The 27,388-nt window shown below is 48.3% G+C and overlaps 1 protein-coding gene across 1 annotated transcript in view; it reads right to left on the reverse strand.

Moving 5' to 3' along the window:
• Positions 1-2,850: 2,850 nt before the first annotated feature.
• The window catches only part of UTP15 (UTP15 small subunit processome component), a 36,701-nt gene continuing 12,163 nt past the window's right edge, over positions 2,851-27,388 (reverse strand). Inside the window, exons 7-13 of the mRNA XM_069750505.1 lie at positions 23,123-23,258; positions 12,983-13,067; positions 11,498-11,650; positions 11,303-11,404; positions 5,455-5,576; positions 4,970-5,028; positions 2,851-3,311 (exon numbers count right to left, since the gene is read on the reverse strand). Of these exons, the coding sequence (XP_069606606.1) occupies positions 3,079-3,311; positions 4,970-5,028; positions 5,455-5,576; positions 11,303-11,404; positions 11,498-11,650; positions 12,983-13,067; positions 23,123-23,258 (890 nt within the window). The 3' untranslated portion in view covers positions 2,851-3,078. The remainder of the gene's footprint in view (positions 3,312-4,969; positions 5,029-5,454; positions 5,577-11,302; positions 11,405-11,497; positions 11,651-12,982; positions 13,068-23,122; positions 23,259-27,388) is intronic.

A 27,388-nucleotide genomic window follows, 5' to 3' on the forward strand; every position in this document is an offset into this window, starting at 1 on the left:
GTAAAACTGTCACTGAAAAAGTTTTGACATGGGTGGAAGGCAAACAACTTTAGTGACCAGTGCCAGGCAGCTGCTGTCAAGGCTAATAAATAGATGCTTATGACAAAAACAAAGCAATCTAAGTGTGGCTGCACTAGGGACTTGTATAGAGGTAAAACTGTGTACAATTTTGGCCTCCAGTGTATACGGACATACTAGAGAGGATGCAAAGAACAGCAATCTAAATTATTAAGGAAATGGGTGGTCTACAATACTAAGACTGGTATCAAACTTGGGATTAGTCAGTTTGGAAAAACGAAAGCTTTGGGGTGATCTTATCACAATGTACAAATATATGAGGGGATAGTAGCGATCTTTTTACAACTGGGCCTGCATTGGGGACATGGGGCATTCTTTTCGGCAACAGGAAAGGTTTAACCTTTGTCAGGCTGCATAATTTTACAACGTTAACAGGCTGCAGAGGTACAATTGTACCTTCATATATATTTTATTGAAATTTGGCCAATATATTCTGGACCAAAACTGCAGAGATGTCATGAAATTTTAGCCCTCTACGGCTTTTCGAAAAAAAAAGTTATTGCAATTTTAAAACGGAATAGTTACAATTGTACCTACTCAGCCGGACAAAGGTTAATCATAATTACAGATGCAGATTCTTTACTGTAAGAGCAGTGTAGACAAAGGAGCTCTCTGCCACATGATATTGTAATGGTTGATTTAGCACTAAAATTCAAAAAGAGCTTGGATGTCTTTCTTATGTGGAGATGGAATTGACTTTATCCCTAAATATGTAACCACTAGCATCTTCCCCATGGGGTTTTTGCCTTCCTCTGGATCAACATATTAGGCGATAGGCTGAAGTTGATGGACTTAAGTCTACCGTCAACCTTAAAACCTATAGGTCACTATTTTCATGATCAGACCAAATGCTCTGCATCAGAGTGCAGCATTCAGCAGATTTCGATCTTGTATCTTGTGTCCCATGAACAAACGAATAGGCAATAGAGATGAGCAAATCTATTTGCAGGATAGTGGTCCAGAGGCCACATAAGTAGTCCATGTAGAAAAGCCGCGGAGACACCACCACGTGTTTCTCAACGCAAGCAATAAATAGCCAGGTCTTTCACCGGGAAGGAACAACCACGGGGAATAGCCGGTGAAAGACCTGGCTATTTATTGCTTGCGTTGAGAAACACGTGATGGTGTCTCCGCAGCTTTTCTACATGATTTGCATATTTCCTATAAGGCTATATTCACACTTAGCGGTTTTTACCGCGGAACCGCCGCGATTTTGATGCTGCGGGTCCGCAGCAGTTTCCATAGCGTTTACAGTAACATGTAAACCCTATGGAAACCGCAAACCGCTGTGCACATGCTGCGGGAAAAACCGCGCGGGAACGCAGCGGTTTACAACCCGCAGCATGTCACTTCTTTGTGCAGAATCGCTGCGATTCTGCACCCATAGGAATACATTGAACCGCTTACTTCCCGCATGGGGCTGTGCCCACGTTGCGGGAAGTAAGCGGATAATGTGCGGGTGGTACCCGGGGTGGAGGAGAGGAGACTCTCCTCCAGGCCCTGGGAACCATATTTGGGGTTAAAAAATAAAAAATCTGGTTATACTCACCCTCTGATGTCCGGAGCTCCTGGGCGCTGCACGCGGCTGTCCGGTCAGAGTTGCTGTGCGAGCAGGACCTGCGGTGACGTCGCGGTCACATGACCGGGACGTCACGAAGGGTCCTTCTCGCACAGCATCTCTGGAACCGGACCGCCAGGTGCAGCGCCGAGGGATCGGGACGTCAGAGGGTGAGTATAACCAATTTTTATTATTTTTAACATTACTATTGATGCTGCATATTGCTGCATATGCAGCATCAATAGTATAGGCGGAAACCCGCAGCGGAAAACGCGGAACAAACCGCGATAAATCTGCAGGGAGAACCGCAGTTGTTTTGCCCTGCAGATTTATCAAATCCGCTGCGGGAAAACCCGCAGAGGGACGCCGCAAGGTGTGAACATAGCCTAAGTGTTCTGGATCACTGCGTTGAGAAACACGTGATGGTGTCTCCGCGGTGTTGGATGTTTTGATTTCCCTGAGGTCATTCATCCTTATGTACATAAGTAGTCCATGGCAGCTGTGGACAGGGAGACATGAGCCTCTTCTGAACTGTAGGTCTAGTACAATGTTGTGCCATAAAGATTATGTTCTGCCGGGTCTATAAGTGCTGATGATTCCGAGACATAGAAAGCAGTTCACTTTGTTCTTTAGAAAGCAGTTCACTTTGTTCTTGTCCAGTGGTCAGAAATCACAGAAAAGGCCACTGGACCAGGGTCCTGTGAATCGATTCTCTCATCTCTAAGGCTACATTCACATTAGCGTTGTGCAGCGCAGCGTCGGGCGCAGCCGTGGCGACGCATGCGTCATGCGCCCCTATATTTAACATGGGGGGCGCATGGACATGCGTTGTCTTGCGTTTTGTGACGCATGCGTCATTTTGGCGCAACTGTCAGGGCGCAGTGGACGCTGCATGATGCAGTTTTTTCTGCGCCAAAAATCATGCAAAAAATAAACGCATGCGTCACAAAACGCTGCGTTGTGCATGCGTTTTGCATGCGTTGTGTCGCCGATGCTGCGCCGCACAACGCAAATGTGAACGTAGCCTAACAGGAACTTATTTGTCGATATCACCTCAAACTGCGGAAAGGCAGGTATTATATAATACTCACTACGCTACAAAAATGGCCGAAGAAACTCAGTTATGTGGCAGTGCCAGCCTACCTCTACTAGGCTCATTGCAACAGCAAATAAGACAAACCAGCAATATGACACCCAAACAACAGACAGGAAGATGAAGGACTTTTAACTGTATTAACTTACAATGAAGCCATCTGACAAAGTCCAAGTAAAAACGAAGTCGCCTCAAACCTTTTCTTTAAAAGGCAGTGACTGCTCAACCTTCAGAATGATGAAACTGTACATGGGATCTAAAATGCTTACATTTCCTTTACATCAATCCATCCCATATAAAATATATTAAAAGTGGTATAAAAATAATCTGTCCCCTGGTAATGGCTGGATCATAACGAGGGTTTTACAGCAATCAAGTTCTTTTCATCTGAAATACTTCTTGGTTTGGTCTCTGTGGAGATGGTTGTTATTTTGCTTGCCATAGTAGCAAAGAGAGTGTCCATCATCCCCAAAACTTCTAGGAGTTCTTCTTGATAATTTACTTCTTTTTCTAGTGTGTCTTGAAGCTTCAGAAATAATTTATCCACTACAGATGACTGGTTTATAATGGAAGAATAAATGTCTGAAAAGAAAAAGAAAATGTTTGGACACTGAACACACATTCAAGAAAAGCCCCAAAACCTAACAGTGCCAACCCAGCCGTAAAGACACATCTGCCTCAGAATCCGAAGACTACCACTGCCTTCCAGGAAGTATAGACAATAGCGATGAGCTAAAGTGTTATCCGAGCATGCCCGTGTGCTAACCGAGTAACTCCGGCACACTTGAATACTATGTTCAAGCCCCCACAGCTGCATGTCTTTGCAACACATAAAGCGGCGTGGACTCAAACATATTATTTGAGCACACCAATGACACTCGGTCAGCACCCGAGCATGCTCAGATAACACATTTTCGGAACAAGTTTGTCATCACTACTATGTATGCCTTCACCCAAATTTTTTCTTTATTGCTCTATTGCTTCCTAAATGCAAAAGTTAAGAAACTTTCTAAATGGTTTTCATTAAAAACGTTCTACCATTTTGCTGCTGCAGTGTCTGTAAGTCCTTTATCTAGCTGAGTGACCAGCAAAAATGTTACAGATCTCTCAGAGCTCCTGCTGGCTCTCTCCAATTGACTCTGCATTAGGCCAAGTGCTCAGATAGAAGAACATGGCCCAACCGCCGGGACTTCTGAATTAACAGCCTCATATGCGTAAGAGGCAATTAGCTTTGGTCAGAAGAACTGGTGGTTGGGTCTTCCTAACCTAGCATGGTCCTAATTTCAAGGACGTGTGAACCAGAATAGTTGCAGGATGAGGGTTGTGGTCAGATCAGAGAAGAGACCTACAGGCACAGCGAGTGTGGAGAAAACAGGCTGAGATGAGGAAGAACAAACGAGAAGAACAAATAAGTGCAGGATAGAAGTTGGGTTGATTTATGAGTTTATGAAGAAAGCAGCACCCAAGCATTCACACAGACATCACGTCCAGCCTATATTCCTGGAAGATACACCCCTATCAAGAGGAAAGTCAGAAACTATAATCAGGGGGTCTCAAAACAAATGAAAATGGCAGACTGATTTAGGACAATTAACTAAAGAATACACACCAATACGTCCAAGAAAAAAGATCTATGCAAAACTAATGAAAAACACCCCAAAAAATCCTAAGATCAATAGAAAAAAAAAAATCAAGTAACGAGTATCGGAACTTCCATAGAGAATACAAGTACAAAAGCAGGAGTGAAGCACAAACGCGCGTCGGTCACGGTGTGGCGCCTTGTCACCTGGCTTTCCTTATAGCAGGTTATAGCACAGCAGTGCTTCTTATACACCTTATCCATGTGCTTGATTTGCTTAGTATGCTTTTGTACTTCTATTCTCTATGCAAGATCTGACCGTCATTATTACTGATGTTGTCTTTCTCAGTTAGCATGCATATATTTGCATCGTTGACTTTTTATACCCCTATTATGCTTCTAGCCGAGCTTCTTTGTGGGTGTTTTTATTAACTACAAGTAATGACTAACGTATGTAAAATATATGGGGGTTTTTTTAAGTCAAAGTTGTCCACACCTTTTAAGTCACTGTACAATATTTCTTCTTTTATAGAAAGAGAATAATTGTAGCCTAACAAACATGAGCTGTAGGACAAGCAAACAGGTATTTAGAGGGTGGGGAAGACCACTTACAGTTTAACTGGTGAATGGAGTTACAAGAGAGCCCTTTTGTCTTACTTACCAATTACTTTCTCTGACACATTTAACAAGATTGATGAAAATCGAGGATCTACTATGTACCTGTTATAAAAAAATAAATAAAAAGGTGATTAATGATACTGACATTTTCTGCAGAGAACTTATCACTTTATAATCCGTGCTAATAAAAGATCATCTAAGCCTGATATGTATACTCAGCCACGACCTCATTGTGAAAGATCTGACGACAGTGCTCCCTTATTGCAGAAAGAAGCAATTTGATGGAGTGAAGAGCATTTTAGCAGCACACGATTTTCTAGGCAGATGTGAAGCTTTAAAGGAGTTGTCTTTGATTAGAAAAGATGGCCGCACCCGTCCCTGGCATCGCACCTGAGCTCCACTGAACTGAATGGGGCTGAGCTGCGATAGCGTCAATGCCACACACGACCTGTGGACATGCTTTCTGAATGAAAGCGGCCATGTTTTTCTTCTGCACAACGCCATTAATATTTATGGTTTTCTACTTACTTCATGAGGAAGGTGAGTATTTGGCAGAGCTGTTTCTCATCCCTCCCTGCTAGGGCATTTTTAAGAGTTCCTCTTCGTTCAATTTCATTCATCACGGCCACAATCACTTCTGGGCTTCTGGCCTAAGTAAGATAAAGGCAAATGAGTCATGGAGTAAGAAACGGGAGACTTGAAAGAGACATTGTGTGAACAGGACCCTGCGGTACAATGTAACAGTGATCTTGTCCACAGCAGCTATGTGATTGCATCAGATGTAATGGCAGCAAGTCACTGGTGAGCAGAAAGACAGGGCTGAGGAGCATGGAATGAGACCGAGCTTTACTACCACACACAGCTACCAGCACACAAGAACGTCGGTGCCTCTAATGGCAGAGCTGAAATGCCCACAAGATCACCAAGGCCCCGTCTTTCTGCTGGTTGGCAGCTGGCAGACTCCAAAATAGTGCCACCATATGTCTGACACAGGGTAACGTGACACTCCAGGGTAGGGCATCCAAATTAAGTAGCCGTCTGACGGGGTTTCGGCTGCGCAGGTCACACTAACTCACGGTGGCACCAGTTGGGCATCAGTGACGTAGGGCAGTGTGGTAATAATGAACACCAATTATCCAGTATACTGCACATTCAAATCTCATCCAAGAGACAAAGAGGACAAGAAGTTAAATATATACATGATAGCAGTCCAGAAAGCAATGAAGGCCCGAAATTAACACCCAAGGATGTGACTGCGCCGTACACAGACGTACAGGGGGATTCACTAGAATTAGGCTCCAAATGTTCTGTAATAACTTTCGCTAGGACGAGGCAATCTGAGCGAAACAATGCGCTCCTCAGTATATGGAACTTCAAACAAGCCAGGAAGCCATCGAATTGGAGCAATGAGCTGGACAACCACTCACTCCATGATCAAAAAGCCGGTATTGCGAGTGATGTCTTGTTGCGAATCATAGGCCCAGTTTTATTTGACACCACTGTGAACACCGATGAGTATCTCAACATTTTTCTAATAGTTTGTGAATACCCTGAATTATCGTGAGTTAATGGAAAGATGGAGGAAAGTGTCACACATCAGAAAGGGAGAAACTGAGTCATTTTTCAGCAACAGAGTCATTTCAAAATAGTTTTGGCCACCATGGTCATGGTTTTTGGAAGTGCATTTGGACAGCAAGGTGGATTGCTGTTAAGGGAGAAAAAAAAATAAAAAAATCTTTAAATCTTCAGCATAGCGAGTGTGAGCGAGCTGAGTGTGGCCTGAGCGTAAGTGTGGACGGCGGTAAGTGTGACTTGTGATTCAGTGACTTTGGAGTCAGGGAGTTTCCAGGGGAGGAATTACTGAATTGCTGTCTGATTTTTATTAATACTTTGTATTTATTTTTTATTGAACTTTTCTGTCTGGTGCAAACCCCATTAGGAAATGTGCTCCACTCTTGTTAATGCCATCCAGTGCACATCTTGCCACATGTATGCAATCCTTGAGCAGCCGATCGAGGGTGCATACTGCTGTGCGAGATGTGAGCACGTTGTGCATTTGGAAACCCAGATTCTGACTCTAAATGTGCAGCTGGCAACACTGAGATCCATAGACAATATGGAGAGGAGTCTTCTGCTCACGGAGCAGACGCTCAATGGGACAGATGAGGGGGGGGATGGTGGGATGGAGCTGCAGGACAATGAAGTAGCAAGCTGGGTGACAGTTAGGAAGCGGGGTAGAGGGAAGAGTGCCAGGGAGGCTAGTCCTGACCTGGCACACCCCAATAAGTTTGCTAAGTTGGCAGATGAGGGGGGTGCCAGTACAGGGGTAGCACTGCTGCAGCCAGGCATGTCCTCTGAAAGCCGGAGGAGTGACTGCTCCAGTAAGGAGGGAAATAGGAGAGCAGGGCAGGCCAGACAGGTGTTGGTAGTGGGGGACTCAATTATTAGGGGAACAGTTAGGGCAATCTGTCACAAAGACAGGGATCGTCGAACGGTGTGCTGCCTACCTGGCGCTCGAGTCCGACACATCGCTGATCGGGTGGACAGATTATTGGGAGGGGCTGGTGAGGACCCAGCGGTCATGGTGCACATTGGCACTAATGACAAAGTTAGAGGTAGGTGGAAGGTCCTTAAAGATGATTTCAGGGAATTAGGCTGCAAGCTGAAAGCAAGGACCTCCAACGTGGTATTTTCCGAAATACTGCCGGTACCACGTGCCACGCCAGAGAGGCAACGGGAGATTAGGGAGGTTAATAAGTGGCTCAAGAATTGGTGTAGGAAAGAGGGGTTTGGGTTCCTGCAGAACTGGGCCGACTTCTCAGTTGGCTACAGGCTCTACGCTAGGGACGGGCTGCACCTCAATGGGGAAGGTGCAGCTGGGCTGGGGGAGAGAATGGCTAGAAGGTTGGAGGAGTGTTTAAACTAGGAATTGGGGGGGAGGGTATTCATTTTATAGGAGGGGAAGATAGTGCAGACATAGACCTGGGCACAAATAAGGAAGTTGGGGGTGGCGGTGGCATGGGGGGTGGGGTCAGAACAGTTAATAATTTAAGAAATAGAAGTACAGAGAGGAACATAAAGTGCATGTATAATAATGCCAGAAGCCTCGCCAACAAAATGGACGAATTAGAACTAATGTTGTTGGAGCATAATTATGACATGGTGGGGATATCTGAAACGTGGCTGGATGAGAGCCATGACTGGGCTGTTAACTTGCAGGGCTATAGCCTGTTCAGAAATGACCGTACAGATAAGCGAGGGGGAGGGGTGTGTCTGTATATAAAATCGTCCTTAAAACCCATCCTGCGTGATAATATAGGTGAATTTAATGAAAATGTAGAATCCCTGTGGGTGGAGATAAGGGGAGGGGGAAAAAATAATAAATTACTGATAGGGGTTTGTTATAAATCTCCAAAAATAATGGAAGCAATGGAGAATATCCTCGTAAAGCAAATAGATGAAGCTGCGACTGAAGGAGAAGTCATTATTATGGGGGACTTCAACTACCCTGAAATAGATTGGGGAACAGAAACCTGCAGTTCCAGCAAAGGTAATCGGTTTTTGACAACTATGAGAGACAATTACCTTTCACAACTGGTTCAGGACCCAACAAGAAAGGGGGCACTGCTAGACCTAATATTAACCAACAGGCCAGACCGCATAGCAAATATAAGGGTTGGGGGTCACTTGGGAAATAGCGATCACAAAATAATAAGTTTTCATCTATCCTTTAAAAAGATGTGTAGTAGAGGGGTTACAAGGACACTAAACTTCAGGAGGGCAAATTTCCAACGGATGAGAGAGGATCTTGGTGCAATTAACTGGGACGATATTATCCTGAGACACAAAAATACACAAAGAAAATGGGAGACGTTTATTAGCATCCTGGATAGGACCTGTGTATAGTATATACCGTATGGGAATAAACATACTAGAATGAGGAGGAAACCAATATGGCTAAATAGAGCTGTAAGGGGCGCAATAAGTGACAAAAAGAAAGCATTTAGAGAATTAAAGGAAGTAGGTAGTGAGGAGGCATTAAATAAATACAGAACATTAAATAAATTCTGTAAAAAGCAAATCAAGGCAGCAAAGATTGAGACAGAGAGACTCATTGCCAGACAGAGTAAAAATAATCCTAAAATATTCTTTAACTACATAAATAGTAAGAAACTAAAAAATGATAGTGTTGGCCCCCTTAAAAATAGTCTGGGTGAGATGGTGGATGAGGATGAGGAACAAGCCAATATGCTAAATGACTTTTTTTCATCAGTATTTACACAAGAAAATCCCATGGCAGACAAAATGTCTAGTGATAAAAATTCCCAATTAAATGTCACCTGCTTAACCCAGCAGGAAGTGCGGCGGCGTCTAAAAATCACTAAAATTGACAAATCTCCGGGCCCGGATGGGATACACCCTCGAGTACTGCAGGAATTAAGTACAGTCATTGATAGACCATTATTTTTAATCTTTAAAGACTCCATAATAACAGGGTCTGTGCCACAGGACTGGCGTATAGCAAATGTGGTGCCAATATTCAAAAAGGGAACAAAAACTGAACTCGGAAATTATAGGCCAGTAAGCTTAACCTCTACTGTGGGTAAAATCCTGGAGGGCATTCTAAGGGATGCTATACTGGAGTATCTGAAGAGGAATAACCTCATGACCCAGTATCAGCACGGGTTTACTAGGGACCGTTCATGTCAGACTAATTTGATCAGTTTCTATGAAGAGGTAAGTTCCGGATTGGACCAAGGGAACCCAGTGGATGTAGTGTACATGGACTTTTCAAAAGCTTTTGATACGGTGCCACACAAAAGGTTGATACATAAAATGAGAATAATGGGGATAGGGGAAAATTTGTGCAAGTGGGTTGAGAGCTGGCTCAGGGATAGGAAACAAAGGGTGGTTATTAATGGAGCACACTCGGACTGGGTAGCGGTTAGCAGTGGGGTACCACAGGGGTCAGTATTGGGCCCTCTTCTTTTTAACATATTTATTAATGACCTTGTAGGGGGCATTCAGAGTAGAATTTCAATATTTGCAGATGACACTAAACTCTGCAGGGTAATCAATACAGAGGAGGACAATTTTATATTACAGGATGATTTATGTAAACTAGAAGCTTGGGCTAATAAATGGCAAATGAGCTTTAATGGGGATAAATGTAAGGTCATGCACTTGGGTAGAAGTAATAAGATGTATAATTATGTGCTTAATTCTAAAACTCTGGGCAAAACCGTCAATGAAAAGACCTGGGTGTATGGGTGGATGACAAACTCATATTCAGGGGCCAGTGTCAGGCAGCTGCTACAAAGGCAAATAAAATAATGGGATGCATTAAAAGAGGCATAGATGCTCATGAGGAGAATATAATTTTACCTCTATACAAGTCACTAGTTCGACCACACTTAGAATACTGTGCACAGTTCTGGTCTCCGGTGTTTAAGAAAGACATAGCTGAACTGGAGCGGGTACAGAGAAGAGCGACCAAGGTTATTAGAGGACTGGGGGGTCTGCAATACCAAGATAGGTTATTATACTTGGGGCTATTTAGTTTGGAAAAACGAAGACTAAGGGGTGATCTTATTTTAATGTATAAATATATGGGGGGACAGTACAAAGACCTTTCTGTTGATCTTTTTCATCATAGACCTGAAACAGGGACAAGGGGGCATCCTCTGCGTTTGGAGGAAAAAAGGTTTAAGCATAATAACAGACGCGGATTCTTTACTGTAAGAGCAGTGAGACTATGGAACTCTCTGCCGTATGATGTTGTAATGAGTGATTCATTACTTAAATTTAAGAGGGGACTGGATACCTTTCTGGAAAAGTATAATGTTACAGGGTATATACACTAGATTCCTTGATAGGGCGTTGATCCAGGGAACTAGTCTGATTGCCGTATGTGGAGTCGGGAAGGAATTTTTTTCCCCAATGTGGAGCTTACTCTTTGCCACATGGGTTTTTTTTGCCTTCCTCTGGATCAACATGTTAGGGCATGTTAGGTTAGGCTATGGGTTGAACTAGATGGACTTATAGTCTTCCTTCAACCTTAATAACTATGTAACTATGGTCGCCGGATCTGACACCAGACTTCTCCCTTTAGGGTATGCACAAGTGAAAAGTCTATTGGCACAAGACTTGCACTGAGGATTTTAGGAGAAACATCCAACGTGACATTGCTGCTATCCCCCCCCCCCCCCATGGAGCTTCACACTGAAATGTATCTGACAGAAAATGGAGATGACTTCCAGCATCACATGTAATGCAATAAATTCCACATACGTCATTGTTTGTAGTGTAATGTTTTGGTTCGGGGCTCTGTGGAGTGAATCTCCCTGTATATTCCCATTACCAGCTGCTTTCTTACCTCTAATGCAGCATCCAGAGCTGCAGACACCTGGAAACCTCGGAGCAACTTGTCGTATTTCCTCAAGTGCTGTCTTACTGGTTTGCTGACAATGAAGTCATCCTGTACCGAACACAGAAAATCAAGAAAATTGTATTAAATCTCAAACTAAACGCATTTCTGCAGTTTTCTGCACACAGCCTTACACCACTTTACCTGTTTAGGCATGTAGTCCTTCCCTTTTACAAACATTCGGTAACTTGGATGTTTCCTTCGTGACGGTTCATGTGATTTCTTTTCTTCTGGCTTTCGATGTTTTACATTCAAAACGCCATTGGTCATTCCCACAACGATCATCTCATCATCGGGCTGAAAAACGCATTCGTTAATACCGTTACATTGTGACATTAAGCATTACTTGTACATACATATTACTAACATATTTTTTACTTTTAGAGCACCACGGATTCCAGCGAGCTGTACATGAGAAGGGGATACATAGAAGACAAAAATATAAAATACAGAGAACAAACTAACACTGACAGACTGGTACAGAACGGAGAAGGCCTGCCCTTGTAGGCTTACAGTCTACAGGGTAATGGGGAAGGAGACGGTAGGTTGGTGAGGTGACAGCAGGCTGGAAGCTTTCTTGGAGATGTGGGTGTTCAAGTTCCATCTGAAGGATCAGAGTGTGGTGGATAGATGTGCAGGGGAACAGAATTGCAGAGGATGGGGGACACTTGGGAGAGGTCTTGGAGGCGATTAGGTGAGGAAAGAAGAGGTGTGGAGGAGAGACGGAGGTCTTCAGTGGACCGAGATTACGTGTAGGAAGATATTGGGAGATTAGTTCGGAGATATATGGAGGAGACAGGTTATGCGTGGCTTTGTAGGTCAGTGTTCGTAGTTTGAACTGGATATGTTGAAGAATTAGGAGCCAATGAAGAGATTTGCAGAGGGGGGAAGCAGAGGTGTAGTGTGGAGAGGTGTGGATCAGTCAGGCAGCGGTGTTAATGTGGACCATAGAGGTGGGAGAGTGTTAGCAGGGAGGCATCAAGAAAACGATATTACAGTAGTCGAGGCGGGAGATGTTGAGGGCGTACACTAACATTTTAGTAGATTCAGGGTTGAGGAAAAGACGAATTCTGGAAATATCTTTGAATTGGAGGCGGCAATAAGACCTTGGATGTGAGATTCAAAAGACAGGGCAGAGTCAAGGGTACCTCAGATGCAGCAGACTTCCGGTACAGGGGAAAGCCTCATGTCATTTGTTGTGATATATAGATCGAGCAGAAGGGTCAGGAGAGACGGAGAAAAGATGATGGGTTCAGGTTTGTCCACAATTAGCTTTAGGGTAGCATAATAAAAAGGAGGATGTGGCCAATAGACACTCTGGGATTCTGGACAGCAATCCGGTAGATCGGATTGTATAGGTGGTACTGGAAGCCATGGGACTTTATAAGTCATACCTATCCCCTCCCTGGCTCACTGCAGAACATGGAATATGTATAGCCACTACCTAGAATAAGCCTGCAAGTCACCTCTACAAAATGTTGTGACTATAAAAGATTTTCCATACTATGGCTCTAACATCATCTTACGTGGCAAACTGCAATTATGGACAAGCAGATTAGACAGCCACTTGTAGTTTCTAATGAGAGACCCTTCACATATATGAGATATTAGTGTAGACGTCATACTTACAGCCAATGCCAAGCTTAAAATTGAAGCTGCATAGTCAAAACTATGTACAACTTTGTAGTTCATTGTGCTGTAGACCTTCACATGCCTGAGGAGAAAGGATTGAAATCAGATTACTGTGTAGTAAATAGTTAGAGACAAAATTATTATCCTCCAAAACACTAAGAAAGGGGAGTAAGGAAAATCTGTCAGTAGGATCGTCCCTCCTAAGCCGTCTATATGAATGACAACTTGATATCTGTGATCCGATGTCTTAATCCAGAGAAATCCACATCTTTCTTATTTGTAAATGAGCTGTTCCGATCTGTATCCAGAGATTATTTTCCATGAAAGGCGGCATTACCAGTGTGAGACATGTAAATCAGGAGAGCAGACTGTCAGTCATTATATGTCTCTCACTGGTAACACCCTTTTTATGTAAAATAGGCTCTGGAGGCAGATTCTCAGGGAGATCTACGTCCAGCCCATAAATCATAACAGCTCATTTACATACAAGAAAAATGTGGATTTCTCTGGAATAAGACATCGGTTCGCAGATATCAAGGTATCATTTTATTCAGCTTCCTATGAGCTTGTCTGTCCACTTATGTTTGTCCAACAGCTACAGTGTAATTCACATGTGTTAAACCAAAATCCACCAGGTACAAAATACGCAGGTTACTAGGATCATGTAAGGGCAAAACTATGTCCTAACTGACCATAAAAGCATCTCCACAGAGCAACATATTCTCCTATCATTTTATCCTGTATATAAACTGTAACTCACATATATGGCCGGCGGCTTTAGCTTACAAATGTCACCGGGATGAACCTTTAGCCGCAATATTTGGAAAGGTTTTTTTCTAGTTCTGTGTCTGTGCTCCAAGTAAGTACAGAAAAACCTATCACAGTCAGGCACTGTCATGTGTCCCCTTGTACCACCGGTAGGGACACAAGGGGTGTAACATGTGAAATGTGTTTTAGGTTTGTGCCCTAATCCCGCCACCACAAAAATAAACAATATAAACAAATTAGGACTAAAGAGATTTTCGGTGATTTTTAATTGATAGTTAAACCTCAGGACCCCGCTAGTTAAACTGAAGCATGTGCCCCCAGGATACAGCGCCAGGCACAACCACACGGATGTGAGAGTTCCTGTGCCTGCTTAATGCTGCCAAACACGGGTATCAAACATCGATGGCCTATCCCAAGGTCAGACGTTCAATGTAAAACCTTTGTTCATGAAAAGGAATCTCATTAATTACTTTAATATTTACAATCTTTTCAGAACTTAAAAATTAATTTAAGAAATTTAAAGGAAGTCTATCAACACAAAATGACTGTTCAAACTAAGCATGGCACCTTGTAGGGGACATAGCTCTAACATAAATCATACCTTTAGTGTCTAAATCCATTAGTGGATTTGGCAGAAATAGCCTTTAATTCAAACATGCTATCATGCCCTCAGCTGCAGGTTCGGTCTCTGCTGTGAAGGGAGACCGGCACCTTTCACACAGCTCCACTGGTACTACTCACCCTGTCCGTGGCTCCAGACGATCAGCGGCTCCTTTCTCTGCTAAGAACCTGCATCCTTTTGGCAGGTCTCCTGGAAATGCTCTTAGGAGGCGTGCCCCGCTTCCTGCACATACTTAAAACAGCAGAACACCTGTTCTCTATTAAGGCTCTCTGTGCTATGATGCTCTGTGCATAAAAGGCATCCTCCCATTATGGGAGGTGCCTGGACAATGTGTTCATTCTATTGTTTATGGCCCTCTGCTCAGTCCACACGCTGCTGTGCTCTGCTCTGCAAAGTGTAGTTTACTTTTGGTTTTCTAATCCCTCTGTCTCCTCAGTATCCTCCGCTGGCAGTTCCCTATTCTGGATCCTTCTGGACTCCCCGGTTTCCACTCCAGGCTGACTGAGCTGCTCCTCGCAGAACTATCCTGATATTGCTGCCGGCTGGATCAGCCTTTCCGAAACTACACAGAGCTTCCAGGATCCTCTTCACTGATAGAGCTTGAATTCCACCGTCTTGTTTATATGGTCTGTACGGGTCGTCCCTCTGGTCCGGGTACTGCGGCATTTAGGCCATCTGGTGTTGTGACGGGGGAATCCCTGTATAGGGGTACACCTTGCCCGGTGCTCCACTACGTGGTTCAGTGTTGTGGTCCAGAGGGTTCTTCTCTCAGGCACCTCTTTCTGTTTGTTTAAAAACAGGATTTTTGGTTGCTTACCGTAAAATCTGTTTCTTGAAGCCTCCATTGGGGGACACAGGAACCATGGGTGTATGCTGCTGCCACTAGGAGGCTGACACTATGCAAATAAAAAAGTTAGCTCCTCCTCTGCAGTGTACACCCCACCGACTGGCATTATACTCTTCAGTTAGTGAGAAAGCAGTAGGAGATAATGAAACAAGGTTGAAAAACCATAACCACAAACTTGAGAACTGTAACGTGAGAACAGTCATAGAACAGATAACAACAGAAAACATTGGGAGGGAGCTGTGTCCCCCAATGGAGGCTTCAAGAAACAGATTTTACGGTAAGCAACCAAAAATCCTGTTTTCTTTATCGCCTCTCATTGGGGGACACAGGAACCATGGGACGTCCCAAAGCAGTCCCAAGGGCGGGAAAAACAGACTTCCATCAGGTCAGAGGACTCACCACTGCCGCCTGCAGGATCCTTCTGCCTAGGCTGGCGTCCGCCGATGCGTAGGTATGGACCTTGTAAAATTTGGCGAACGTGTGGATGGAAGACCAAGTTGCCGCTTTGCAAAGCTGTAGGGCGGAAGCCCTGTGGTGCACCGCCCAGGAGGCGCCGACTGCCCGGGTAGAGTGAGCCTTAATCCCAGGAGGGGGCACTCTGTTCTTGACCCGGTAAGCCTCCAAAATTGCCATTCTGATCCATCGAGCAATAGTCGCTTTAGAAGCCGGCTGGCCTCTGCACGTGCCATCAGGAATGACGAAAAAGGAATCCGTCTTCCGGAAAGAGGATGTTCTATCCAGATAAATCCTCACTGCCCTGACGAGGTCTAGCTTGTTCAACGATCGCTCCAGAGGATGAGTCGGAGCTGGACAAAAGGAAGGTAGAACGATGTCCTCGTTGAGATGGAAGGTGGAAACCACCTTAGGAAGAAAGGAAGGTGGGGGTCGGAAGACCACCTTGTCCTGGTGAATGACCAAAAACGGAGGGTGGCAAGACAGTGCCGCCAGCTCGGAAACGCGGCGAATGGACGTGATGGCCACAAGAAAGGCCACCTTCCAAGATAAAACTGATAGAGGAATCTCCCTAAGAGGTTCAAAGGGAGAAACCTTCAAAACGTCCAGTACCAGGTTTAGGTCCCATGCCTCCACAGGGGCCCTGTACGGCGGGACGTCGTGGGCTACCCCCTGAAAGAAGGTCTTAACCTGTGGCCGAGAGGCCAAGGTCTTCTGAAAGAGGATGGAAAGCGCAGAGACCTGACCCTTCAGGGAGCTAAGAGCCAGGCCCGAATCCAGTCCTGCCTGAAGGAAGGCCAAAAGAGAAGGCAGGGAAAAAACCATAGGCGGAACGCGGTTGGACTCGCACCAACGGAAGTAAGCCTTCCAGGTGCGGTAGTAGATCCTGGAAGACGAAGGCTTCCGAGCCTGAATCATGGTGTGAATCACGCGGTCCGAAAGGCCGGACGCTCTTAGAACCGCGGTCTCAACAGCCACGCCGTTAAACTGAGCGACCGAGAATTCGGGTGGCAGATCGGACCCTGGGACAGCAGATCGGGCCTGTCTGGAAGGCGCCAGGGAGCGTCCGCGAGAAGGTTGACGAGCTCCGCGAACCAAGCTCTCCTGGGCCAATCCGGGGCGATCAGAATGACCGGCACCCCTTCCGCTTTGATCTTCTTCAACAGCTTGGGAAGTAATGGAAGGGGTGGGAACAGGTAGGGCAGCTCGAACTGTGACCAAGGAATGGCCAGAGCATCGACGCCCACTGCGAGAGGATCGCGGGACCTGGAGACGAACTGCGGAACCTTCCTGTTGATTCGAGACGCCGTGAGATCCACATCCGGAGTCCCCCATCGAAGACAAATCTGATGGAAGACCTACGGATGCAAGGACCATTCCCCTGCCGCTAGGCCCTCGCGGCTGAGGAAGTCGGCGGCCCAGTTGTCCACGCCGGGAATATGCACCGCGGATATCACCGGAACCGTTGCCTCTGCCCAAAGGAGGATCTTGGATACCTCGGCAAGGGCCAAGGAGCTCCGGGTCCCCCCCTGATGGTTGACATATGCCACAGCCGTGGCGTTGTCCGTCTGGATCCGGACTGGAAGGCCCCTGAGGATCCTTTCCCAGTGGCGGAGGGACAGAAAGATGGCCCAAATCTCGAGGACATTGATTGGCAGAGTTGATTCCTGCAACGACCAACGGCCCTGAACCGTCAGGTGGCGAAAAACCGCACCCCAGCCGATCAGGCTGGCGTCCGTTGTCACTACCTGCCAGTGAACTGGAAGGAAGGACCTGCCCTGGGAGATGAGAGATGACGTCAGCCACCAGTTGAGGGACCGCTTGACCCGAGAAGAGAGTCTGATCGGCCGATCCAGGGAGAAGACAGACCTGTCCCACAGACAGAATGGCTTGCTGAAGGGGTCGCGAATGAAATTGGGCGAAGGGAATCGCTTCCAATGTAGCTACCATCCTCCCCAGGACCTTCATGGCCGAACGGAGGGAGGAAGGCCGAGGACCCTGGAGCAAGCGTATGTCCCGACAAAGAGTGGATCTCTTGTCTTTGGGAAGGAAGACTCTGCTCTGACGAGTGTCGAAAAGCATGCCCAGAAAGATGATGCGCTGAGAAGGAATAAGGCAGGACTTCTTCCGGTTGACCAGCCACCCGAAACGGGCTAAGGTGTCGAGAACAATGGACAGGCTTTCGTGGGCCTGAGCAAAGGACGAGCCTTGATGAGGATGTCGTCGAGGTATGGAAAAAGGACCAAGCCTCTGACTCTCAAGATGGCCATCAGCGCCGCCATGATCTTCGTGAACACCCTTGGCGCGGTTGCAAGACCGAACGGCAGGGCGATGAACTGAAAATGATCTTGTTGCACTGCGAAGCGCAGGAAACGGTGGTGTCCGGGAAATATCGGAACATGAAGGTAGGCGTCCTGGATATCTATAGAGCATAGAAATTCCTGGGCCTCCATGGAAGCAATTACTGAACGAAGGGATTCCATCCTGAAGTGTCTCAGGCGAACTCTCCTGTTCAGCAATTTGAGGTCTAGAATGGGACGAACCTTGCCGTCTTTTTTCGGTACCACAAAGAGGTTCGAATAGAAACCTGTGTACCGTTCCTTTTCTGGAACGGGAACGATTACCCCGGATTTGAGCAGAGAAGCGATGGCTGCGAAGAAGCCCGGAACAAGAGCGGGATCTCTTGGAGGACGGGATTGGAATAAACGATCCCGGGGTCTGGAATCGAACTCTATCTTGTATCCCGAGGATACAACTTCCCTGACCCAAGCGTCCTCTACTGCTGAAATCCAGACGTCCCTGAAAAGGAGAAGACGGCCGCCCAATCTGGGAGTTGGGCTGGAGTCTTGACAAGAGTCATGCGGAGGTGGATCTTCCAGTCCTGGGCCTGGAGGATCTACCCTGGGAATAGCGAGGACGCCAGGACGGAGTAGGCCTAAAGGACACCGCCTTCTTCTCTTGACGTGCCTGTGGCCTCTGTTGCTGCTGGGAAAAGGAGTTCGACGCAGCGAAGCGACGAAAAGGCCGAAAAGGGCGAAACTGCCGTCTAGAAGGAGGGCGACGAGGCTTAGCCTGGGGGAGAAGAGAACTTGTACCCCCGGTGGCGTCCTTAATAATTTGATCTAGCTGGGAACCAAAGAGACGAGAGCCCTGGAAGGGCAGACCGATGAGGGACTTTTTAGAAGATAAGTCCGCCTGCCAGGCCTTGAGCCAAACGGTGCGGCGGATGGCAACAGCATTGCTGGAGGCCTGAGCCGCACAAGACGCGACATCCAGGGAGGCAGAGACCAGGTATTCACCGGCGTGGGAAATCTGGTTGGCAAGCTCCGCTAGTTGCACGGGGGGCGCCCCGTCCAGGATACCTCGACGGAGCTCTCTAGCCCATTTGGAGATGGATTTAGAAACCCAAGTGGAAGCAAAGGCTGGGCAAATAGCCGCTGCAGCCGCTTCAAAAGCTGACTTCGCAAAGGATTCTATAGTCCTATCGTTAGAGTCCTTCAGAGATGCTCCGCCGGACAGGGGAAGCACCGTGTTGGTGGACAGCCTGGACACAGGTGGATCCACCGAGGGAGAGGCCGTCCAATTGGCGGTAAGTTCTGGAGAAAAGGGATATAACACACCCAGGCGTTTTCCCCTCTGAAATCGCCTAGTGGGGTTCTCTCTCTCTCTGGACATGATTTCCTCGAATTCAGGATGAGGAGCAAAAAATTTTGAAGGTGGTTTGGCCCGTCTAAACGAAACCGCCCGATCTGCGGGTTCCGTAGAGGGATCCTTGATGCCACAAGATTGGTTTACTGCCACAATGAGGTTCTGGACCATCTCCCTCATGGTGGCGATTTGGTTAGAATCCAGCTCCGAAATATCCTCCGAGGGCGCATCAGAGAGTGCCTCGCCTGACTCAGGGGAGGAGGGTCGAGGGGACGCCGACCGCAGGGGAGGGCCGAGTGGAGAGATGGAGCGCGAAGAGGACTCAGACCGACGTTCCTGTCTGGACCTTTTGTGGCTTATCAAGGAGGGCTCGGGCGGCGGTTCCTGCGACCCGCTGGCCACGGCAGGGGTCTGCAGAGGTAACCGATCCAGCGCGGACACCAGGGTTTGAGATACCCGAGTTAAATCGGCCACTGATTGAGACAGAGAGGCGGCCCAGCCTGGGATGGGGGGATCACTCTCGGGCGGAACAGCCGGGGGATCCTGGGCGGTGGGAACAATCGGGTTGCTGCAAGACTGACACAGCGGGGAGGGCTGACCTGAGGGAAGTTTGATGTTACAGGACGAACATGCAAAGTACGTGACTAAGGCAGAAGAGGAAGAAGTAGGAGGACGAGAGCGGCCTCCTTTAGAGTTAGACATTTTGAGGTCCCTGAAGATGCCAGTGGTTAGGGGACAGTGGGCAGAGGGGGGTGTCAGTCTGCAGTGCAGCTACTCACGGACCCGGTCCTGAAGATGTCCCACTTGTCAGCTGAGAACTCCTGTCCTGAGGGGCCGTATTCTGCGCAGATCGCTGAGCTCACAGAAAAAAACACGTGCGGGGATGAGCAGGTGCTGCTGCGGAGTGCACACCAGAGAGTGACTAATCCCTGGAGGAAGTGGGCGGAGCCAGTCACGGAGGCGCCGGTGGGCAGGACAGAATATGTCGGGCGGGAAAAGAAGCCCGCCCGCAGACCGGAAGAGAGGGAGCGCGCAAACCGGAAGTAGGCCCCGGGAGAAGCCGGGGCCTAAAGTAGTAGCCGGCGGCCGAGGAGGTAACCGCTGAGCCGGAAAGATGCTCCGGAAAGGTGCGCCGCCAGAAACACAGGCGGTGCAGCAGCCTACCAGGCTGCGCCGCTAGAAAAACCGCAGCCGAGAAGCCCCCTGCGGCGCCAGAGCAGCGCGCCGCAGGAAGAAGCCGGTCTGTAAGGGCCGCAGCGCCGGAGAGGCCCCAGAAATCGCGGCGCGCCGACCTGACAGGGCCGCAGCGCCGGTGAGCCCCCGGCAGAAAACTGCAGCGCGCCGGCCCGACAGGGCCGCAGCGCCTGTGTGCCCTGGAAAACCGCGGCGCAGAGGCAGTGCGCCGCGGGGAGAAGATGTGGCCCCTACTGAAAGGCCTGTGTGCCCACTGGTAGGTAAACGGCGTGGTAGCCTATAACGGCCCCGCTTCCGTAAGAGAAGGAACAGCCGGGGGTCAGGAACTGCAAGCTCAGGTCGTGCTGCGGAATCCGTGCAAGCAGCGACCCGGGATACGGGAGCCCCTAGTAAGACCTCCAGGAATATCTAGGAATGGGAAACCGCGGCGCCGGAATACTTACCTCAAACATCCCACGCCGGTACTAACCTTAAAAGGGGGATGAGACGTCCAGGGAGCTGATGGACGTCCTCGTCTCCACAACCGACAGGCTCTGGTGGGCGAGTGGGTGGGGGACGGAGCCAGGACCGGACTTCTAAGCACGCTGGTGTGCTAGGATCTTGGTCCTGGAGAAGGATCTATGAGGATACGGGGTGGCAGTACACGCCGTACTCATAGTCCATAATGTGGGACTACAGGTGTGACTGCTCACCCTGTATCCCATCCGGAAACCTGAAAGAAAAACGACGCACATTGAGGTAGATAAGGGTCTAATGAAAGACCCGTGTCCACCTCCTACTGACACTAAGCTAAACTGAAGAGTATAATGCCAGTCGGTGGGGTGTACACTGCAGAGGAGGAGCTAACTTTTTTATTTGCATAGTGTCAGCCTCCTAGTGGCAGCAGCATACACCCATGGTTCCTGTGTCCCCCAATGAGAGGCGATAAAGAAACTTCATTTAATTAAATACCTTTGCATTTTGAAGCCATTCTCCTGTCTCTTGTGTACCGGGTATACAGCTGCCACTGCTCCATCAGTGGTCTAGTGAGTCCACTATATTTCCCCATGCCCTGTGGGCGTAACACATGCTAATTAGGAGCTCTGTGAACTCTGGGCATGGCCACACAGTTCAACTTCATGTTCCCACCTACCATATATACTTTAGTATAAGCCGAGATTTTCAGCCCATTTATTTAGGCTGAAAGTGCCTCTCGGCTGACACTCGAGTCATTGTCCCAGGGGGTCAGCGGGAGAGGCAGCTATCACATCATACTTACCCCCACTTCATGCGTCTCTACACGTCCCTGCTTCTCAGATGGTCTCTGGCACCTGCAGCTCTTCCCGTCTTCAGCGATCACGTGGTACCGCTCATTAAAGTAATGAATATGGACACGACTCCACTCCCACAGGCGTGGAGAGCATATTCATTACTTTAATGAGAGGTACCACGTGACCGATGAACACGGAAACAAGCTGCCGGCCCGCGCCGGAGACTATCGGAGAAGCAGGGACTTGCAGAGACCACACCAGGAGGGGGTGAGCCATGTAATATTCACCTGTCTCCGTTCCACGGCCGTGCTGTGTCTTCGGCGTCCTCTGGCTGTGACGTTCAGGTCAGAGGGCGCGATGACGTGTTTAGTGCGCGCCCTCTACCTGAACAGTCACTGCAGAGAGCCGGAAGACACAGCGGTGGAACAGGGCCAGGTGAATATCGCAAGTGTCGGGGGCCTGAGCCAGCAGCGACTCCGGTACCTGGCCCCCATAGCGCGCCGGTGTCCCCGCCTGCTCAGGACACCGGCACTCGGTGCCCAGCGATGAGAGGTTGTCATTTCTTTAATTTTTTAATCACAGCAGCATATGGGGCATATTATTCTATGGAGCATCTTATGGGGCCATCATAAACCTTTGTGCAGCATTACACAAGGTATATTTTAATATGGTGCATCTTATGGGGCCATCATGAACTTTATAGAGCATTATATGGGGCTTCTGATTGAATATGGATATTCAAAAACATTTAACCTACTGATGTCCCAATCAATTTTACTTTTATTGATATCTATTTTTATTTTTTAAATTGACCAGTAGCTGCTGCATTTCCCACCTTAAGATTATACTCGAGTCAATGAGTTTCCCCAGTTTTTTGTGGCAAAATTAGGGGTCTTGGCTTATACTCGAGTATATACGGTACTTATTTTCCTTCAATCTCAGCCCTGTCCTTTCTTGATTGACAGCTGTGGCTTTATAGGCGTCAGAGGAGGAAAGAAATAGATAAAAACCAAATGGATGGGAAGTTGCACTGAACTCCGTGGCCATGACCAGAGTGCACTGAGCACTTCATTACCATATCTGAGTACATAATATCTGCAATGGGTTTGGAAACAATTTGGTCATTTTGTACCAACAGACTCCCTTTAATTCAGGACAAAGTATATGTCATAGCTCCATGTCAAAAATAAAAAACAAATCTACAAGCACACAACATTATCTATTTGCAGGAGTTATTTCAGCCGCTGGAGCTCTGCATGTGCTTTTATTCTATCTTATCCTATGGCAGTAGGACAGGGCCGGCGTGCATGTGTCCGTAGCACTGCTTCATCCATACCGTTTACTATGAGACCTACCTGTCCAGCGATGCAGACAGCAACCTCTGACCGGAGCTACTGAGGCACAGACTGGTCACTGTTTTGTGATGATTTCTTAATGACACCAATAACTGCCCTCCCTTCAGCAGGTCCCACACTTTCACATATCGACCACCTAAAGAAGAAAAGGATAAAGGAGCAAAATGTCAGCAATTAAACACCATATATTGCAGTCATGTTTAACCCTTAAAGTGGGTAATAATTCAGCATGATGTGCCGCGGTACTACATTGTAAAATCAAGGATGCTCCCAGTCTACACAATGCGTCACCATGTGGTGCTGGGGCTAAAGAGAACGATCCAAAGACCCCATTAACATATTCTGTATAGTATGCAAAGTTTTACATGATTACCCCCTCACTGGTGCTCCATTTTTCTCAGAAGCCTTTAAAGAGGTTGTCCACTACTCGGAGAACCCCTTCCTTATGTCCCATGGTCTACAATGAACACAGCCTATACTCGCCTGCTGTGCCGTTATGTCACGTGAGCCCGCAGGGAGACAACAGACGCTTCACTCTCACTGACTTCGGCCCTAAGGCTACTTTCACACTGGCGTTTTTTTCAATATGTCGCAATGCGTCGTTTAGGGGGAAAAAACGCATCCTGCAAAGTTGTTTGCAGGATGCGTTTTTGCCCCATAGATTAACATTAGCGACGCATTGCGACGCATTGACACACGTTGCAACCGTCATGCGATGGTTGCGCCGTGTTGTGGCGGACCGCCAGGAGCAAAAAAGTTACATGTAACGTTTTTTGCTGCCGACGGACCGCTTTTTCCAGAACTCCGCCCCCACCTCCCCACACCTTGGGGCAGCGGATGCGCAGGAAAAATGCATCCGCTGCCTCCGTTGTACCTCTGTTTCACTGCTAGCGTTGGAACCTCGGCCCGACGCACTGCGACGGGCCGAGTCCGACGCTAGTGTGAAAGTAGCCTGACATTTGGAAAAAGTCTGAAAACAGCAGCAGCTCTCACTTCTTCCAAGCGCCAGTTTCGCCCACCCGAGGTGAGAGTGAAGCTGCTGTTGATTGTCTGCAGGGCTCATGTGACATAACGTCACACGACTCCCAGAGACTTGGCACTGATGTTGCTGGAATGGCGCTGACGCTGGAGGCAAGTACAGGCCGTTTTTATTTTAGATGTGGGAATATAGCAATTGAGGAGGGATTGTCTGAGTAGTGGACAAGCCCTTTAAAAGGAGATTTTTGTGTACTCACCGTAAAATCTTTTTCTCCGAGCTACTTATTGGGGGACACAGGACCATGGGTGCTATGCAGCTGCCACTAGGAGGACACTAAGTAAACAAAAAGATTAACTCCTCCTCTGCAGTATACACCCCTTCACTGGCTACAATTTCAACCAGTTCGATAGTAAAGCAGTAGGAGCATGAACAAATGACAAACTATGTCAAAAACCAAGAAGTAACAACAAGCCAAACAGGCTAACAGGGTGGGTGCTGTGTCCCCCAATGAGTAGCTCGGAGAAAGATTTTACGGCGAGTACACAAAAATTTCCTTTTCTCCTACGCCTCATTGGGGGACACAGGACCATGGGACGTACAAAAGCAGTCCTAGGGTGGGGAGCAATATGCAAATACCCCATGTACCACTGGCTTACGGCTAAGGAACTGCCGCTTGCAGAATGCGCCTGCCAACAGCGGCGTCTGCAGAAGAGAGAGAATGAATGTGGTAATGTTTGTTAAAAGTGTGCAAACTGGACCATGTCGCAGCCTTGCAGTGCTGACGCCTGGTGCCGAATGGCCCACAAGGCGCCCACCGAACGGGTAGAACAGGCCTTGACCCCAGCAGGGATAGGAACACCTTTGGCACGATAGGATTCTTCAATGGCCGACCGAATCCATTTAGCTAGAGTAGCTTTGGAAGCGGGAGAACCCTTCCTTGGCCCCTCTGGAAGTACAAACAGGACATCTGACGTGCGGAAGGGAGCCGTCCGCGAGACGTACCGACGAAGAGCCCTTACCACATCAAGAGTGTGCAGAGCCTTTTCAATGCGGTGGACCAATGCCGGACAGAACAAAGGCAGAACAATCTCCTCATTGAGGTAGAAAGAAGAAACGACCTAGGGCAGAAAAGCGGGAGAGGTCCTCAATACCGCCTTGTCCGGATGAAAAATTAGAAACGGAGGGCGGCAGGAGAGTGCAGCCAACTCCGAAACCCGCCTGATGGACGTAATGGCCACTAGGAAAACTACCTTCCAGGAGAGGAAGGTCAGGGAAACGTCCTGTAGCGGTTCGAAGGGAGTCTCCTGAAGGGCTCTGAGAACTAAATTAAGATCCCACTGATCCAAGGGCATTTTGTAGGGAGGCGCCACATGGGAGACTCCCTGGAAAAAATTTTTCACCGGCAATCTATTTGCAATCTTTCGCTGGAAAAGGACTGACAATGCCGAAACCTGACCCTTTAGAGAGCTAAGGGCAAGTCCCGACTCTAGTCCAGATTGGAGCAGGGGAAGAGGGGGAAAAATGTACGAGAGGCGGAATTGGTGCCAAGGCAAGACCAGGGTGTCTACTCCGATGGCCCGTGGGTCGAGTGACCGTGCAAAGAACTGTGGAACCTTGTTGTTCAACCTGGATGCCATGAGATCCACATCCGGGGTACCCCAGCGAAGACAGATCTGCTGGAAAACCTCCGGGTTAAGGGACCACTCGCCCGAGGCGAGGCCTTGGCGGCTGAGGAAGTCCGCCGCCCAATTCTCCACACCTGGAATGTGGATCGCCGAGATGGGCGAATGGTTGGATTCCGCCCAGAGCAGGATGTGGGACACCTCGAGCATAGCTGTCTTGCTGCGGGTTCCCCCTTGACGGTTGATGTACGCCACGGCCGTGGCGTTGTCGGACTGGATTCTGACTGGATGACCCGCCAGAAGGTGGTGAAACTGGAACAATGCTAGTCTGATGGCTCGTATCTCCAGGAGATTGATGGGAAGGTGAGACTCTCGAGTGGACCACCGCCCCTGAGCTGTGTGATGGTTGAAAACTGCCCCCCAGCCTATGAGGCTGGCATCGGTGGTCACCACCAGCCACCGCACAGGGAGAAAAGATCTTCCCTGGGTTAGGGAGGACTTCAACGTCCACCACCTGAGGGTCTTTCTGACCCGTGGGGGCAGAATGAAGCGGCGGTCGAGGGAGGACGGATTGTCGTCCCACGTCGACAGAAGCACATGCTGAAGGGGACGGAGGTGAAATTGCGCAAATGGAACTGCTTCCATGGCTGCTACCATCTGCCCGAGAATGCGCATGCTGAATCGGATGGAGTGGGAGTCTGGACGGGAAAGACTCTGAGCTCCCTGCTGCAAGGCCAAGGCCTTGTCTTGAGGGAGGATGACCAGACCGCGAGAAGTGTCCAGAGTCATCACAAGAAAGGAGATCCGCTGGGCCGGAAATGGAGAGGATTTTTCGAAGTTTATCTTCCAACCCAGGCGAGAAAGAGTATCCACCGAGAGAGAGCGACAGACTCTTCGCAGGCTGGGTAAGAAGGACCTTTTATCAGTAAGTCGTCCAGGTACGGAAGTACCACCACTCCCCTGGAATGAAGAATGGCCATGGCAGCCGCCATGACCTTCGTGAAGACTCTGGGGGCGGTGGCAAGACCGAAAGGCAAGGCCACAAATTGGAAGTGTTCTCCGTGACATGCGAAGCAGAGGAACTGTTGATGCGGAGGGAAGATTGGAATGTGGAGGTAAGCATCCTTGATGTCTATGGATGCCAGGAATTCTCCTTTTTCCATGGACGCGACCACAGACCGGAGGGATTCCATTCTGAAGTGACGGATTTTCACAAACTTGTTTAGCAGTTTCAGGTCCAGGATCGGACGGAGTGATCCGTCCTTCTTTGGGACCACGAATAGGTTCGAGTAGAACCCTTTGAACCTTTGGTCTAGGGGAACCAGAAGCGCGTGGGGGGGGGGGGTGGGGGGAGAGTGGGGTGAAGAAAATTCTATTTTGTATCCGGTGGACACCAGTTCCCTGACCCACTCGTCGGAAACGACTGAGAGCCAGGCTTGGCGGAACAAAAGTAACCGCCCTCCTACCCTGTTGGTGCCCCATGGATGCTGCAAGTACCATTGTGAGGAGGATCTAAGGGAAGTGGCTCCCTTAGACCCGGGAGGTCTCGGTCTGGGTTTCCAATTACGGTTAGGTCTGTAAGAGACCTGGGAGCCTCGGTCACCGCGCGGGCCGCGTCCTGGTGCGGAGGTAGAGGGAGTAGAAGACCAGTTGGTATTGTTACGG

This window comes from Ranitomeya imitator, chromosome 1 (assembly GCF_032444005.1).
Source record: "Ranitomeya imitator isolate aRanImi1 chromosome 1, aRanImi1.pri, whole genome shotgun sequence".
NCBI classification, from domain to species: Eukaryota; Metazoa; Chordata; class Amphibia; order Anura; family Dendrobatidae; genus Ranitomeya; species Ranitomeya imitator.